Source organism: Thermobia domestica, chromosome 17, assembly GCF_964235325.1.
Source record: "Thermobia domestica chromosome 17, izTheDome1.hap1.1, whole genome shotgun sequence".
In the NCBI taxonomy this organism is placed as follows: Eukaryota; Metazoa; Arthropoda; class Insecta; order Zygentoma; family Lepismatidae; genus Thermobia; species Thermobia domestica.
Window position 1 is genome coordinate 137246050 of NC_137470.1, and position 18810 is coordinate 137264859.

An 18810-nucleotide genomic window follows, 5' to 3' on the forward strand; every position below is an offset into this window, starting at 1 on the left:
TCTTACTTATCTTTATTTTGCATGTTTTTTCCAGTTGGTCCGTCAAGTTTGAAAGTCCTTTCTGCAAGTCCTTTTCGTTCTCCGCTATCAGTGCTATGTCATCAGCAAATGTTATTGTGCTGAAAACCTGGCCATTTACTTTTACGGCCTTTCTCGTTTTTATCAAAGAATTCTTTCATAGTCTCTTCTATATAGACGTTGAACAGAAGAGGTAAATGTAAAGTACAAATACAAAATTTTATGACTCTAATTCTCAGAGATTTTGAAGTATTGGCATATTATTATAATAATTGAAATTCTGTTTCCTCCCTTTTCTACGTCGAATTTCAAAAATCTTTTCTGATTAGTACTTTACATATCGAAATCTATGTACTGTCCAATTTTTTAGCTACTTCCTTAAGTAGTTTTGCCAAGGCGCTGACCAGACAGTAAAAACTTTTTCTTTTATATGAATTCCGAAATATAGTTTTGTGTTCTACAATTGTACTTCTTTAGAATAACAAGGACAAGCCTCTCACTGAAAAACGAACTTCGGACCGCGCACATCATAGACGTAATACTAACTCTTTTATACATCATCTTCAAAACACAATATTACAGTATAATATTCTTCACGAGACGACAATGAGTATTTACGGACAAGAACGATGTTTCTTTGGTGCAAATTTGGAATAAGCTTCCATAATAATATTTTCTCCTCACTTTCCCGAGTCATTGCAACTTTGTGAGCAATATGCCATTGTTAAATGTTGCTTACTTATTATCATGTTACATAAAACAACGCTTATAACCGTTGTCAACAATATTGCCTAGTTTTACGCGTAAGTTACTTTATTTACTTTAGCATTCAAATATTCAATCAGTAATTCTACAATAAAGCCATCCATCCATGAAACTGACTCTTGTGGTTTTCATTTCAACTCTTTCTAGTTGACTGATCACATTGAATGTCTTGGAAAAAAGGATAACTAAACAACTGTATGATGGATCATGTGTCAATCAATGCAACGTAAACTTGCATATATATCAGTGTGTGTATTCATATGTAATGAAGCTGATTTCGAGGAAGGGACGCTGAACATGTTACTCTGAATAAACGTGTACACATGTGTGGCAAGTAATCAATGTACATAATACGTTTATGTAAAGGAGATGAGCTTGTCTCATTAAATTTTCGATCCACTAAAAGAGATGCATAAACACCTCGCAGGAATTTGATGACAGTGTCACGAAGATACTGTTATTTTCTAGCACAAATAAATTTGTACTGCCTGCTACAAAGGGAAATAACATATTGACTCTATTTCATATACGATTTATGTATTTAAAATAAAGTCCTTTCTTTTGTCGATTATTGTACACTCATGTCCAAAATTATTGTCACATTTCTATAAATATATTGTTGTAGGAATATAATTTGATAACGAATTCGCCTGGTATTTCTTGTAATGTTAGTATGTGTATAATTGGCAAAGACATGTATGTGGCAAATTTCATGTCAAAAGATCTGTAAATAGGAACAATAAAACGAAAATAAAACTTTCTTGTTCATTTAGCAACATTTCGTTTTACTCCTTCTAATTTTCGTATTTATAATTCTTTTCCTATGAAATTTACTACAAATATACATTTCCCGATTATACACATAGTATCTATATTAAAAGTATCCTGCAAAATCATTATCAAATTATATTTTCACATCTCATTTAAAATTTCAAACTTACTAGAAATGAGCGAGCAGGAGAGTTATTTATGCTCATAGAGTTAGAAAAGTACTTGAATATCTTCACAAAAAGTAGTATACATTTTATTAATACGGCGTTGGACAACTTGTATCGAATATTACAGGTTGTATTTGCCGCAGAATTGAGGCATAGAACTCCTTGTAATCGCACTATTCAGTGACCGCGATGCTAATTTTTCAATGTTGTGTCAACGACACAAAACACCACAAATCAACTGTGAACATGCGTTCATTCACCACCCCTGGTCCTATGTACTATTTGGTTTTTGCGTTTTCACACCGGTACCGTATACACTGATCTTCGTTTGATGTTCCCAGCACTTCCGCTAACGTACTGGCATCCCAAATGTAGTGTCTGTAGACAGCCTGCTGCTAGTACATTGAATGTATGAATTACGAGGATTGTGTTTGTGTTTGTTAATCCGTTTTGTGTAGATCACAGTCGGTGCACTGCCAAAACAAAGACAGAGAACTCCTATGGTGGAATTAAATGATTTCGAGCGTTGCCGCATTTCAGGGCAGTATGATGCTTATCAGTCGTTCCGCGGAATTTATGCTCTCGCGGATCATGATGTGTTAATGCCTCGTTTTATGGTGTGTACTATGAAAAGTAGAAGAACTGCATAACAAACATTGCAGGTGTGTCGTCAAAGCCTCGAGGCGAACCGGGTGATGGCTAGATACAAGGACCGTCTGGTCTACTCTAACTGGTAGGTTGGCGATCGTCAGTGCAATCAAGGCAGACGTTACGTTTCCGCATTATTCTCACACAATTACTCTGACACTTGCTCAACGCCGAGAACGTGATCGTTGATATCTGCACAAAGTATAGTGACAATGCATATGGAGAGCGTCGGCAATGAGCAATGCGATCCGTTACTGTTTTCTACATAGTGACAGCCATATTCGTGTCCGTAGACATGAAATTAAGCATAAAATTCATATCCTATTGGTACTGCATATGGGACCAATGTCCGGTATTGTGGTATAGGAAACATTATGTCACTCATGTAGCCCGCCTACGGTCTTCATTCAGAGAGTATGGCTACTAGGTTTTCACGTATCTGACGTTTTTAATTCCGACTTCCGATGTTACCTGTGTAGACTCTGTACCTCCCAACCTTCTAGCATGTCCTCATTAGTGTGATGTATGCAGTATATGTTTTCTACACTGGCCTGCTGAACGGATATACGTCAACTCTTATCAATCAGATGTTGGACATGTTGAAATTGCGTATACTATGTATATAACGTAATATTTCTTTCTAGTTTGCATATAAACAAAACAAGGTTTTTCGTCAAGTTTTTCTTTTAAATAGCACGTAACTCCGCGATTCTCATTTACTCCCAAAGTAAAATCACATATTCGAGGAAACACACTTGACAATTATGAAGTAGTGAGATTTGTTGGAAAATTAGAGATTGTGTGAGATGAATTAATTTTGAGTGAATGAAATTAATCGTTTCTTGCTTGAATAGTAACCTCTTCTTTACTTTCTATTTACATTTCATTACATGATAGTTGCACAGTAAGTGGACTTGCCCTTTCTTTGCAACGCGCAGGTGCTGTGACGAGAAGAATACAGTAGTGAGTGAGATGGCGCTCTGAACAGTTCTGTGTTTTCTAAAAATATGAAGACAGTTATTCCGCAAGACAGGTTTATTGTATACGGTTGTCCAACGTCGATGTGTGTCTAGTAGCGCGTTAGCAGACTGCACTTGCTCTTCACTGACAGTAGGACGACCTGATCGAACAGTGGTTTCACGACCCTCCTTGAAAACTTTAACCCACCTTGCCACTGTTCTGTATGGTAATGTCGTATCTTTATAAACCTCACAAAGACCTTAACGACAGTGTCTTGCTGTACGGCCGTGGATACATTCAATTTTGAACATCGAACTCGGTTGAAAATTCTGATGAATATGATGAACACTCAATACGCATGTGTTTAGAATTGCCACTTTCTACGCTACTATCTTCTTCTCGTTACTACACTTGCCAATTGCATTGTAATTGCAAGTCCATTTTCTGTGAGATAGGTAACGCATCGACAAACATGTGCTAGATGAAATAATTTCCAGTTCTATTTCATTTTGTATTTATAGCGGTCTTTCCAGTATTAAATGTCGAAATCACGTATAAAATTTGAGCTTAACTGGTCACTTTAGAGACGCAGTCTTTTACAGAGTAGAATCTTTTATTAGAGAGAAGTTGCTAGACCTAGTGTTGAAAATTGATGCTTTCTTGTTGCAATTTACTTCATAATAGCTTGATCTAACGGGAAGAAAACGTGCCCAACCTTCTTCTCAACTATTTGTTCTAACATATCTAAGCATGTGGTGCATGAAAGGTGTAATATTAAATGTTAAGTACTGACACTCACCCGCTGAATTCTTCCTCGCCATATCTTCTGCACTAGAAGTCTTTCTTTGTTCAATGCGCAGGTTTGGAATATTGAAAGGAGGAACGTGCATGTTGTCCGAACTGTGCTGATGACGTAATGTCCGGTGTCTCTCAGGACTAGGTAAGGATAGATTGTCTAATTTCAACTTATTTCTTTGGTGCCTGTGGAAAGAGAGAAAGAGAAACATGCTTATTTTATTTCATGAGATCGTAATACAGCTTGAAACCTAATCTACTACCACCATAATTGATCTACCATCGTGTCGTCATTTGATTGAAATTAAGTTTTATAATACTAATACTGGACAAAATAGATAAATACAGAACTTTTGTAAATACATTGACACACAATACAGAGCTTTAGGTGTAAATTAGTATATTATAGCTTTTTACCTGAAAATCTCATGATTGTTTCCAACATACATATAGAACAGGCGAAAAGTTAAGATCGGGTACTATATATATATATAACGTGCTACTCTTACATTATTGTCCCATGTTGATTTGGTTAAATCACGTTATTACTGTTTGTGAATGTTTCAACTAATACAAGCAATACCTTTAAGTTGGCAATTTGTATGGTGTTACTGTGGAAAAATATATATATTTGTGTGAAAGCCGAAGTAAAAATTACTCAAAAGTGCATCGTTACAAAGATCCTATAAAAATATTCTGTTTATTTGACTGACTTAGAGTCTTTGTATTTCAAATGCCTTCGGAAAATAAGTTAAACATACTTCGGCCCCACCTTCGCCGCTCGCTTACAGAGGAAACCTTCCCTTTGCCTTGGGGAAAGAAGTGAATAACCTCGGCTGTGTTGTCAATTTGTCACTCAGTCATTTGGCCTTGAGTGAAGATCGTAGGCTACTTAGAATGGCGAAGACAGTGCATAGCGAAGCCCGTGAAATAATTCGAAATGTTTCAATGTGGCAACCCTGTCCGTATCCAAATATTGAAGGATCTTGGACACAGCGACTTGTCCCTCTTCTTTCGGTGGAGGTGCAGGAAAACACACATTGACAGCAACGCTATCAGGAATACACTTGAATTAGAAGAGATCTAGTCCACGTCGTTGTTCCAGAAAGTTATATTTGCACTGAATGGCTTAGGCATTGTTGAGCTTTAGCGTTTGAGAAAGAATTCAAGAGTATTTTGTATTTCAGGCTTGTTCCGAGAGAGGAAAACATCCTTTAAACAGGCGTATACGTGCAACTTGAAGACAACATTAGCAATTATTGTATGTTCCTAAACCCATGTTTTTTTCATGTGCATTTTGAAAACTATATTATCTCACTTCATATTTGTGTGGGAGCTTGCTCCAGAACAAATTTTTCATATTTTAAAGTTATGTGGTGCAGTATATTATCACACGCAAGTTCAAAATCATCAGACTTATGGAACAATGTTGTCGTGGAGTTCTTACTTCTTTCTAGTTATTCCTTGTATTATGAAATATTTCGAAATGGGATAACGATTGTTTTGTACATCGCATCAACTTTGCACCAATTCCCCATCATTGTTAGGTTTGGTGAATATACAGGGTGTCCACATGAAACCTCCCTGATTACAAATATTAATTGCATTGGAACTATTAGTGCCAGAGAATAACGGTTTGAGGCATCTTGGAGAGCGACTCAAACAGCTTTTTGTTGTTGATTGTTAATTGTTGTTATTTGTTGCAGGTGTACAGTAACAAAGTTTATATGAATTTTTGTAATTTGTTGCAAGTGTTCATGAACAAATATGACAACAGCGCAAGAGAGAGAGCGCAGTGTGTGATGTGGTTGGCTGAGACTAAATCCCCAATTACCGTGCAAAGAAACTTCAGGCGAAAGTACGTAGGGACCTACAAGAGGTCAAGACCATTAAAACATGGTTTGAGAAGTTTTTAGCCACGAAGAGTGTCAACTGACAGCACAAACGTCTGAGGAAAGTGTGGATGAAGTCAGGGAGGCGATCTCCTGACATAACCCCTATGAATTTCTTCCTATGAGGCTATGCCAAAGATTGAGCCTACGCCATACCTGTACGTGATATTCCTTCTCTTCATCACAAAATTGAAGAAGCCATCAAGTCGACCACACCGGGCATGGTACACAACACATGGGGAGAGATTGAATATCGGCTGGACATTCTGAGAGTCATTAACGGGCTCATATATCATAGAAGTTCAGATATAGACAAATGAACTGTTTGAGTTGCTCTTCAAGACGCCGCAAACCATTATTCTCTGGCACTAATAGTTTCCATGCAACTAATAGTTGTAATCAGGGAGGTATCATGTGGAAACCCTGCATTTTAAAAATCTTTATTTATAATTACAATTATGACTGAATGGAGATATTACTACATAATACATTATTTTAATCGTTTTTGTAGTCTCCGTATCAGAGTTTCTGTGGTGCAACAATTTGAGTAGATTTAAGTAAAGAGGATAGTACATGTAAATCTTGACTTGAAACGGAACCAATTGATAAGAGAAGAGGGAACAAGATGAACATTTTGACAGTTGATGAATTTCAGAGAACGCTGTAAGAAAAGAAACTAACGGCTTTCAGATTGAAATGAACATTGATTCTAAAAGAGTTTCGATCATTAGAAGGTAGACCTAGACTCAAACTTTGACAAAGTTGTGATAAAGCAAGAACATTGATATGATTTCATAAAATGGTTTGAATTTAGATAACTTTTCAGTTGCAAACAATTGATTGAACCTCGTATTTGGTCTTTGAGTAGACAGAAATAATAAACTGCTAGGGTCCTGTGGTGGCAAACATCATGTGCGTGAGTTTTTTCGAGGCTCTCCAGTTTCCTCATACTTTCGTCATTCCAAATTATCATCCGTCTCATCATCACCATCTCCTTTAGCCTTGGTGCATAATGATGGGACGTTAAACTAAAAAAGAAATAATAAGAACTTTGATCCTACATCGTAAGTTGTTCGTTTTCTTTACCAACGCAAATTAAACAATAATTAATGATTATTCCTTAAGAGAAGATACATAGGTGGACTTAGATGTTTCATAATATTATTTATTGTACATAGAGATTCTTTTGACATTATTTACAGTGATAATAAGACACACTTTATATGCAAAATTTTATAACCCTCACTCGTTTCGGTGTCTGTGTGAACTTCTGGTATTTCTTTGCTTTTTATTCTACAATACTTTGTTCAATACTTGGAACATATTTTGAGAATATTGCCATTTGAGTTAAATTATAGAATTCAAAGTTACATAATTAATTGCTATTTATCTCAGTATTGTTGTTGTGATCTTATTAAGGAAATTGCGCTTTCGGCATCCCGTGGCAGCACTAACCACTGTGCTATCTTACCTTATCCATATTCAGGACCATAAGATGGAGATCCGGAAGCGATCTTTGGCACAGTCTACCTTTTTACTTTTTATATGCGATTAATTGCAGGATTTGTATCTTGTGTTTCAATGTATTGATTCAGGAACAGTTACTGGGAGTCATAGTAGGCTGCAGATTGGGTGTAGCTGCACCCATTTTAATTCCGGACTTCTTTTTCCTACAATTAATCCAGTTTTGAATATCTATTTTTTCTGTTTGTATCATGCTTTTCGCTGAAAAGTCGATTTCTATGAACAAAAATTTTAAAGAATTAAAGACCGTGGTTTCATTCAAGAGAAGAATGTCATTATAAAATCTCTTGTGCTTATTGTATTTCAGTAGTTTACATTGTGAAACATGTATATAGATTTTCTCAGATATTTCCTTGAACACACCTATAGTTTATTTATAGGTACACTCATGTACAAAATTATTGTCGCATGTCTATAAATATGTTGTTCTAGGAATATAATTATTCACTATTAAAAGTACCCTGAAAAATCATTATCAAATTATATTTTTACAAGAAGACAGTTATAGATATGCGACAATCATTTTGGACATAAGTGTACATGTATTCATGATGCAGTTTCTTTAAATATATGAGTATAAACGTATTTATTATGTAGATATTGGTGGTTTTGTTTATTCTGTCTAATCTGTCTCCAACCTCCATCCACATTACCAAAATTCTGTATCCGTCACTGCAGCGAATATTCGATTGGTGCTGAAACTGGACGTAACGAGGACAAATAACTTCGGTACTGATATACATTAAACGATTTAAACTATAAACTGATAGTATTTTGTTATATCTAAGTGAATAAAAATGTCATATTCTTTGACTTAGTACATTTTAACTACCAGTGGGTAACAAAAACAGCTTTCCAGTAACATGCATTAGTGATAGCTTATTTCAAAATATGTCACAGTATTATCCAGTCTACCAATGAAATAAACATGAAAAGATGAAAGTGTACACTACCTGTCAATGTGATCCAGCATTTCTTGCAGCACTTCGAGGAGGTTCGTAAATTGTTCTAGGTTCAAGGACGGGTTGACGGTTTGTGGAAGAAGGGATGGCATTACCCTAGTCGCCATCAAGTTAACTGACAACCCGTATTTTTTGTCGCTTAACATCAAGCGATAGATATCTGAAATATTAAAAATACATGTCCTTTTAATGAACAACTTATTAACTACGTTATGAAAAGAGTGATCCACGACTTAGTAAACAATATTTAGGGGAATTTTCATAGATAAAATTTTGTTATAAAGATACAGTGCATTTATAGGAAGTTATGTAGACAAAAGCTATCAGCAAAATCTCTTAAAGTAAAAGACGCAAGTAAACCAGTACGCATGTCAGTTATTAAGGATCTCAGATACTTTTAGTAGCCATAACAGCATATACAATAGTTCCTTCTTTGTCTCCTGCCGAAGTATTTATATGCTTCAGAAACTTCAAGTTATTAATCAAATTTAGTCTTTAAAGAGTCATCTAGGTCACTAAACTGTCTGTAGGTTTCTCAGAAAGTTGTCTTGCAGTTTTGCGTATAATTTTATATATATATATATATATATAATGTTCCAAATCCTAGAGATAGCTTCTTTTAGGAAATGTTCAAAATAACACCCATATAAGTAATATAAATATCAAGTCCACGCTCTGCTTCCAATAATCTTTTGCTGCTGATAATCTCATAACAGGTATACTGATGAACAGTACAAGAAACTGCAGACCGGAATTCTTGCAAGCGTATTAGCAATTCTTCCAAGGTTTTGGAACGACCTATATATAAAATTACGTACGATGTTCATTGAAAAACCTGATTCATAGTAGTCGTCATGTCTATTTATCTGAGAGATTTTAGTTGCTCTAATTCTTCAGCTTCAATTTGAATAAATCTTCCGCTACGACCTCGCAAAATAAACGTTAAAGAGCATCTCCACCCAATGCATTGCTGACTTTCTTGACCGGTGGGTACCAGAGTCGATGTGGGCATGTAGAGAACCGGTAGGCTCTGTAGGTCACGAATACATTGGTCTCGATGTCACAAAGTGAGGTATGTTCGAACAGGAGTCGATAAACCGATCGATGTTTCCGACAGTGTTGTGGTCACTTCTGGGGTTACCGTGCGCCACTGGAGAGGCTTCCGGTGGAGATCCTTGGGTCTATCCTCATCTTGTGACTCTGTTGCGTGATTCTATGCCGCTCACTACCCATGAAACTACAGAGATCCAGCAGAATCCACACAAGAAGTGACGAGAACCGGCCCAGAAGCACAGATTCTTTACATGTGGGGGCGCGCATCTACGGTGACCGACGGGCCCTTCGGGCAGTGTGGGTATGGCAAGAACGAGCAGACACTCTAATTTTCGAATATGGAAACCCAGATGTTGCATTTGAAGTTGTTCCAGTGCCAGAGCTCAAAATGGTCAGACACTGCTGATCGCTCTCAGCTATTTCGACCCAAGCGTCAACTGTGCTTGGTTTGGTTCCAATTGGAACCCATTTTTGGGCTTGGTTGTGATATTCAGCAGGCTCGTAGCTAAGAGTGTGTTATGGAGAAGGTACAGTTCAATTTGTTCCCTCCCCCCACACACAAACCAAGCTCAGCTGACGCATGGGTCGAAATAGCCGAGAACGTTCAGCAGTGTCTTTGGGTTCTAGCACTAAAACAACTTAAAATGCGACATCAGGGTTTGCATATTCGGAAATAGCGTCTGCACGTTATCCCCATACCCGCATTGTCCGAAGGGCCCTCCAGTTACCGGAGATATGCCTTACAATAAAAAATTTGTGCTTCTGGGCCGGTTCTTGTCATTTTTGGTAAGGATACTGCTGGATCTCTGTGGTTTCACGGGTATTGTGCGTCATAGATTACGCAATAATCAGGAGATGAGGATAGACCTAAAGATCTCCACCGAAAGCCTCTCCATTAGTGCACGATCACCCGAGAAGTGACCATAATACTGTCGGGACCGTCGATCGGTTTTTTGACTCCTGTTCGAACACACCTCACTTTGTGACATCGAGACCAACTTACTCGTGACCTACAGGGCCTACAGGTTCTCGCCGATCAAGGAAATAGGGTTTTACTGGAGATGCCCTTTATTTAATACAACAGATTGATTGACAAAATTGAAACAAGTGAACGCCTTATAAATCAGTAACTCTATATAAAAGTCCAAATCTGACAAAAATCATATTAAAAACTTGTTTTAGTTTCGGCAATATTTCATTGCCTTCAGATAATATGCTGGATATACAATATATTTGGCAATGATAAATAGTGGGGAACCAAAGTCTAGGATAGGAAACCGAATTGGGTTCAGAAATTTCGATTTAATCAGTAGATTCTGTTTCAATGTAGTCTTAATAAGGACGTTAAAACTTATGTTCATCGAATAGTTAGAAAATAGCTCATTCAGAACTCAACCAAGATAACGAAGACAACAGAAAAATCTATTTTCCGTACGAAATGTGGTCTTTAAGTTCACGTTGTTATATTCAATAATAATTTAAATTTCAGTCATTGGAAACCAAAAGTAATCAATATAACAATACTTTATCTTGAAATTCATACTTACCAGGCCTCTTTGTTTCTGTTTATCTTATACATACAGTGTACTAATTATAATTAGTATAATTATTGTCAATTATAATTATAATTATTGTCAACTCATGAACATCTAAACTAGATAGGCATGCTGAATTTGCATAACGTTGTAGGGGTTATAATATATTTTTTGACGTGTGTGTATGTTTCAGGCATAATGATTATGGTTAAATGAGAATGATTGATGTCAAAATAAAAGAATCGAATATTCACAGAGCAAGTATTATTTATATTTGTATACTACGAATGCCATCTGGAAAGTACTTAGAATGACTCACAGTTAGTAGAGCTAGTTCGAAACCGAGTACTTCATTATTAAAGCCCATCTTTCGTTATGACAACTTGGCATTGCCAGTGAGTAATCAACAATTTAAATTGTATGTAAGTTGTATCGTGTTTGCTTGCTTTTAAAAACGACAAACTTTGAAGGTAAAGTGACTATTAAATATTTGGCGAAGAAGGGTACGAAGTCAACAGAAACATTTACAGATACATGAAACATTCAGGGGACTTGCTCTGTCATTTTCAACTGTTGTCAAGAGGACATCTGAAAATAAATGTGGTGAGGAAAATCTGGAAGATGACCCGCGAAGTGGGTCTGTATTCGTACATTCTTTTCGTACTTTAATTCTTATCTGCTGGTTCAAATATGACTTTCTTATGATTCTTCTATCATTCTTAATGTTCTTTCATACTCTTATAAAATATCCTACTTCATTTTGATTTTCTAATCAAAAATCAATACACATACCGACAAACCTTTCATTGATCATGCTATGTTATCCAATGACATCTCTAGTTCCAATTCCCCTCCTAAACTCAACTAGTTTCTCCCAATCTCGTTGTTTGTCCTAGGATAATATCATATTCACTATTTGTAGTAACCCGTGTGTTTGTGTTTTAAGAAACTAACTTCTAAATCTAATTGTAACTTTCAAAGTAAATATTAGTCTACGAGTATTGACAATAAAATTGTGTACTTTTTAATCTGTTAGAACACTTGCGCCAATAAACAAAGATGATATTTTAAAATTGTCCTTGCTACTACATCCAGGTATTTCATGTTCAGGTTAGTAATTTGGGACACTTTTCATATTCTTAGAGTACGTTTGTTTTATCTTGGCACACTTCTCGCGAGTGTACTTGGTTGGCCTTTAAAGTATTTTCTGCTAGTACTCACGTGAACGTTTTAGCCAAATAGACATCTTATTGGCTTTGTCGTGTAGGTGACATTAGTTGTCAGCCAGCCCATCAAATGAGGTCATTGCTATTTGGCGGGTAGTTGAAGTGCTTAGTTGCCACAAGTGTGTTACAATGATTTGTGAGTGGTGTGGCGTTTTGCTGTTTCCTAGCGTATTGTAACTTTCAACTTAACCGTGGCGTGGCAACGACGTTTTGCAGACAGATCCATCTTTTAAGCGCGAAGCGTGCCAGGTAAAAACAAACATACTCTAAATGTTTGTAAATTGAACTCTGAAGAAGACAGGAAGTGTGGAAATTTTTACTATTACCACCAGGCTTTTTCCAACCATTGGATCTAACATCATGACATTTGTTATAATTGATAATTTTGGAACTGAAGTATACCAATCTATCATCTACTCATGTGAACTCACAACACGTAGCCCCTAACGTAGAAGCAGCATATTTTTTTTTTCAATTTTTATACGCTCAGATATTTGCTAGGGGTTACTTAAATATAAAATTTATTTGTAATCATCACCTAGAAATATGGAGACTTCATCTTCTAAATTTTCGCAATTTTGACTCCATATCAACATATCGGAAAACTGAATGGCACGTTATAGAATACTTACCTTAATTATCTCAAATGCTGTTTGATTTAACATGAGAAAGAAAAACCTAGAGAGCAAATGGCGTACTTAACAGAAGTAGTGATTCGAATACATTAATTACTCGTGTTATTACACTTATTACTAATGTCATACCTCCTTGGTAAAATGTGATACAACTTACGTAGCTTATAATTTTACACAATTTGACATCAAACCACAAGGCAGCGTTTGATTCATCTGCACTTAGAGTAGTTTTTTTTAAATGCTCCAATTAAAAGCAAGAAAAGATTTATAAAAGTTCACTTACTTACAACCTTGAGGGTTATTTCAGGATCCTGGAGCCGAACGTCCCACAGGAGTGGAAGAACTTCGTCAATAATCATGGAACGGTCCAGCCGATCCAGTGTCTTTTCAACGCATGACAGCACATTGAGAACTATCTTTAAGTCACTAGTATTTTTTTCATATACTTGCTTCGTCTTCGGTAGCACCATTCGCTTGATTGCTGTTTCATCTAAATATTCGGACACATTTGTTACCGCTACTAACGCTGCACTCTGCAAAAATAGATCGAGGGAGAAAAGACAATCTACTTTCAGATCATTTCAATACAGTAAAGGATTAATTACAATTAACTCGGAAAGAGAGTATAGAACCAATTATTAGGGTGATGCATAATTCCGTAGCGTTTTAAATATAGGTTTGTTAAGTTTGTTTAGTGTTTTATTTATGAAATTCTGTTAAAATTCAGTTAAATTCAGTAAAGTGCAGTTAAAAACTTGACAAAGTCAAATGAGCAGCTAATCAACAATGTTATCTCCGTCATTGTCAATAGCTTCCTCCCAACGTTGGGGTAGGTTCTGGATCCCCCGTCTGTAGAAATCTGTTGGTTTTCAGTTTAGAAAGTCTTCAATCCAAGTTTGCAGAGCAGTTTCAACTTCGAAATTGTGCCCTTGAATGTGATTGGAAGTGGAACGATAGTTGCTTGGTCACATTCCATCACATTAGCTAATTCTCTGGTTGGCTGGCGTGGATTTTCGTGGATTAAACTGTTTAAACGTTCTTCATCAAAATCAGATGGTCTTCCTGTGCGTCTTCACCATTCAAATCAAACTGATTCACTTTAAAACGAGAAAACTATTTCCTTGCTGTGCTTTCACCGATGGCATTAGTTCCGTACACTTCACAGATGTTCCTAACCGCATTTGCTGTGCTTGAACCTTGGTTAAACTCGTACAGCAGAATATGTCGGAAATGTTCTTTTTTCTTGACCTGACACTCCATCTTCAACAGCGATGAAATAACAATCGTTTGTAACAATCTCGCTGACAACTTGTATTCCACAAGACAACACCCCAAAGAAAACAGTGACAATGTAGAAACAATATACAAATGAACAGCAATGCAGTGTTGCCAGGTCAAATCAGAACGCTACGGAATTATACCTCAACCTATAAATAAAATGACATGGTTCAAGAAATCTCAAAGTTCAATACCCCAGAAACAAAAGGCTTTCAGTAGATTTCATCCTGATTTAAGTCAATTATTATGATCGTCATCACCCACTCCAGATGTATATTCACAACACCTTCTGGATTTCCCTTGGCCTACCGTTAGAACTATGAAACTGGGGTTTCCCCGCTACAATTCTATGAAGCTTAATTGCACAATTCTTATCAAACGACGTATCCAATCTATTTTATATTTCCTAATCTTGTCAGCTCTATTGCATTGAATGGCGTCGGTGATTATGTATTTCGTGAAGCTCCACATGTTATGTTTTACTATATGGAGTTGTCTGTTCGCATACTTTAACAACAAATACCTTTTCAAGGTATTGTTTTCAGTATCCATTAAACTATGTTCATCATTAAAATTTAACTCCCAATGCTCACTCTATATAGCATAACAGGCAAGACTATGCTTATACCGATATTTAGTTTTAACTCTTCTTTGATAATAATGGTTAATGTCACTGTTCTACAAATTTGATTTTTTATCTTTCCTGTATGGAACTAGATGCTCTTTATAGCTTGGCCCTATTGATTACGAGTCTAAATTCAGATATACTGTACCAGGTCTGGTTTTTTAGAAATGTTGAAATGAAAGTTTAAAGGAAACTTCATATTTTTTTAAAAACATGTGCTTCAATAAAATTGCTATTTTTATGTACAATGCAATCTGATGAAAAATATATACATGGCACATTTAGATATCGGAAGAATAAACCAATATTTATAACTTAGCGTTGCGTACTGTTTTGCACGAACAATAGACTTGGCAAAAAAATTAAAACCAGTAAAAATCAACATATATGAAACAACCTGTATACGAATATAATTGGAGTTGAACTAAATGCATTTACACGTTGCCAACCAAGCAAAAGTGGTACTTAAGTGATTAAAAAAAAAGAATGGAACAAAGACATAGACATAGATTGATACATGTTAAGATTCACAAAATAAAATATACACCAATGAAGCTTTCATCTTGTGGGTAGCTTGACACGTGCGAAGTTCCAACAGTAATCTGCAAGCATTTGCACATCATATTTTTTTTGTATGACTTCATATATATTTGCGTGCTTCATTATCATGTAAATAAGTATGTGATTACCGTGCACATGACATGACTTCATATGGGGTTTTGTAAAGGATCATGTTTACGTACCACCACTTCCAACAACATTGGATGATCTGCGTGCCGGCGTCACAGCAGCCATTATGATATTGACCGCAACATGCGACAAAAGGTTTGGCACAGGAGATAGACTATTGGCTTGATGTGTGTCGTGTTACGCAAGGTGCTCACATAAAACACTTGAGACACGTTTGGTGAAAGCTTTGACGATTTATTTTCTTAGCACATGTCTCATAATAACACATGTTCATTAGATTTTACATATTAAATGTCTGAAATCGAATCCATCATTTTGACTTGCCCTGTATAATACAAACGAAAAGATCAAGACATCTACCATGGCACAAGGCATAAATCACAACACACCAAGGGGCATATGTGGACTTTTACAACAGTGTTTGACAAAGAGGGTTTTCGATGAATCTGAGAAGATGTTTGTGGAAAGTAAATAACAACAATACTGAATATATTGCTGTAAAACATAAGAAGGACCACAGAAAGAATTTTGTTTCAGCGGTATTGAACCTACAGTTTTCTTTATCCCTTATAGCTAATTCAATGGTAGACACATCACCTTCGGAAGAGATTGTAGTCAGTGGTCGAAGTGAGACGGTGTGCGGTGGTATGACTTACCGCCTCTGGTTTTTCAGTGATGAAGGCATACCGTCTCACTTCAGTGAAAAGTAAATGCTAAATACCTTTAATAAATCCAAATTTATACATAGTAATTGACGAATAGCTTTGCAGGTAAAAAGATTTTCTTATGCAGAAATAATTTCTAAGTTGACAACATCGACATTTTTTGTTATCTTTTTCTTACCTTTTGTTTTTAAAATGAGATGTTTTCAAAGAAATTACCTATTTTATGTTTTGATGTCCCATATTGAATTGTTTCTTTTTTTATGTATACGTATGTATCCTTTTCCATTAATGCACATAAATGTCGTGTTTTGAGCATGGGCGGATTTAAGGGTTGTCTGCTGTGGGGGGCGGACCTTCCGGGGGTTTGGAATACCCCACAATCGAGTGGGAGACTGGGAGTTTTCCCGCAGTAAATTAATATCTTCATTTTGTTATTGAGCATTTTCGTGTATAATTCTCTATAATACAAAATAAGGGGACATTTTTAAATTCTTTTTTTCCAGAAACTTGTTGGCGGGGAATCAAAATTTCTCCATACCCCCTCCCCTTACTGCAGAGAAGTTCTCCAATGGTTTTCATTCGTTATGTAAATTGAATTGCAATCTTTTAGGCAACATACCCTCACTTCAGCGTTTAGATAGCCGGTATGTTGAGTCAAAATCATAATTAAACATACCGCCTCTGCTTTTCCCCCCTTCGAACACTGATTTAGTTTAAAATCATTCATAGAGAATGTTACATTAACAAATCTTTTTCCTGAAATTTGACCTGGGCATATTTCTGCTTGTCTGCGTAATAGTAGAAGAGTGCCACTTAGCAAAACCAAAGCTCTTATTAATGATGGAAAATTAAGCGTATTTCTCGGGTAATTTTCTAAGCATCAATATGTAGAAACAAACTACTTACGATGTTAATATTTCAAAGGACTTTCACTTACCTGTACTTGTAATGTTGAACTCTCAAAGGCATTATACAGCATCGGGAGCACTTCCGAGCGGATGTCATCTCGCGGAGTTTTCTCTAAAATAATGTGAAGATTCTCCAATAGCGTGACAGTCGCCTGGATGGATTTTGGGATAGAAAACACGCTCCTAATAGAAGTAAGAAAATCAATTAATTTAAATACATTACACAGAATTATGAGAAATGTTTCTTTTTAATGTAAAATAGATTTGAAAACTTTGAAAACTGAACTCAGTAAATCCCTTCAAGACGTACTTTTCAAAATTGTAGCAATTAATGTCCATAAACATACAAAATATATTTTATTATAGATTGAGAATCGAGACAATAGCATAATTTGTAGGGGAAAAAGAGAATCAGTAATAAATTTGTTCATTTTAGAACCCATTCGTTGAGGAGTCGTACAGTTGATATGTAGAAGAATGGAACTTAACTATCAATAAATATGACATAAAGTGTCCGTCAATCATCACGTAGATAGGACCACGGTAGCTGTTTCCGGATAATCATCAAACTAAAACAGTCGGATATGGAACTCGATCAAGTACCTATTTCTATACTGTTAAGATATTACTTGGAGGGGTGAAGGCTTAGGAAGCTGGGAAGCAAATCTCTATCGTAGAATGGGAAGAATTGTGAATATTCAGACAGTTCCAAAATGGTTTACTCGATTCAAGTCAGACGATATGAGACAAAATTCATGAGTGAGACTATTTGCCATAAACAGGAGTCTCTAGTAGCGGAATATAATGGCAGATCCTTGGTGGCTCAGTGGTAGAGCGTTCACCTCTAGTGCGTGGGATCCTTCGTTCGATCCCCGCTCAAGACAGACTAAATTTGTGGTACACAAACAACATGTGCGTGGGTTTTCTCGGGGTTCTCCCGTTTTCTTCCACTTTCTTCAGTCTACCATTTCATTCATTTCTCATCATCACCGTCTCCTTTCAGTCTATCCGGCATAACCGTGGGACGTAAAACAGAGATTTCATTTCATTTTAAAGATTCAGCGCATAAGAACATGTGAATTGGGAAGACAGACGGGATCATTGCTAGTACCGTGTGTGCTAAGCTTCGTCAAATAAGCTTTGTCTGGAAACGATCTCGGTTTCTGCCTCACGACTGACGCCACAACAGATCGAAAGGCTCCGTTCTCTGTGAATAACTGCAATAGAATTTTCGTAAATAACAGCAACACATTTTGAAGGGAGTCGGATCGTCACAGGTGACAAAAAATGGATAAAATTTCATCTTTCTTCATGTGTCATCAATAGCAGCTTGAGTTGATTTTGAATTTAACGTCTCTTTCAGAAGCGAGGCTATATGAAACGGGACCTACTGATTAACGTGAAATCCGAACCACATGAGCTCCCGCCGGGAGTCGAACCTGGGTCTTCCACACCAAAGACACGAACGCTAACCGCTTAGCCACGAAGGAGCTCCCAAATGGTAGCGACTAGATCAAGAGTTAGTACCAACTGTGCAAAGTGAAGGTTTGAAATGAAGGTCACGTTGTGGACAGTAAGTTATATGGTCCATAAGAACTCATGTCAGACGGTCGTGTTGTATATGCTAACAACCTTTACATTGAGCAATTGCAAGGACCCATGTTGTTGAGAGACATTAATACTAGGCATATAT

General features: G+C 36.5%; 1 protein-coding gene across 7 annotated transcripts in view; it reads right to left on the reverse strand.

Annotated features, from left to right (window-relative positions):
• bma (SCY1-like protein bma) overlaps nt 1-18810 on the reverse strand; it is a 751115-nt gene that overhangs the window by 70530 nt on the left and 661775 nt on the right. For all 7 annotated transcript variants that reach the window (XR_014128907.1, XM_081744332.1, XM_081744329.1 and 4 more), the window contains exons 10-13: nt 17147-17300; nt 13235-13484; nt 8494-8662; nt 4129-4310 (exon numbers count right to left, since the gene is read on the reverse strand). Coding sequence is in view for 6 of the 7 variants with exons in the window: in XM_081744332.1 (XP_081600458.1) it covers nt 4129-4310; nt 8494-8662; nt 13235-13484; nt 17147-17300 (755 nt within the window). In the remaining variant the exon portion in view is untranslated. The remainder of the gene's footprint in view (nt 1-4128; nt 4311-8493; nt 8663-13234; nt 13485-17146; nt 17301-18810) is intronic.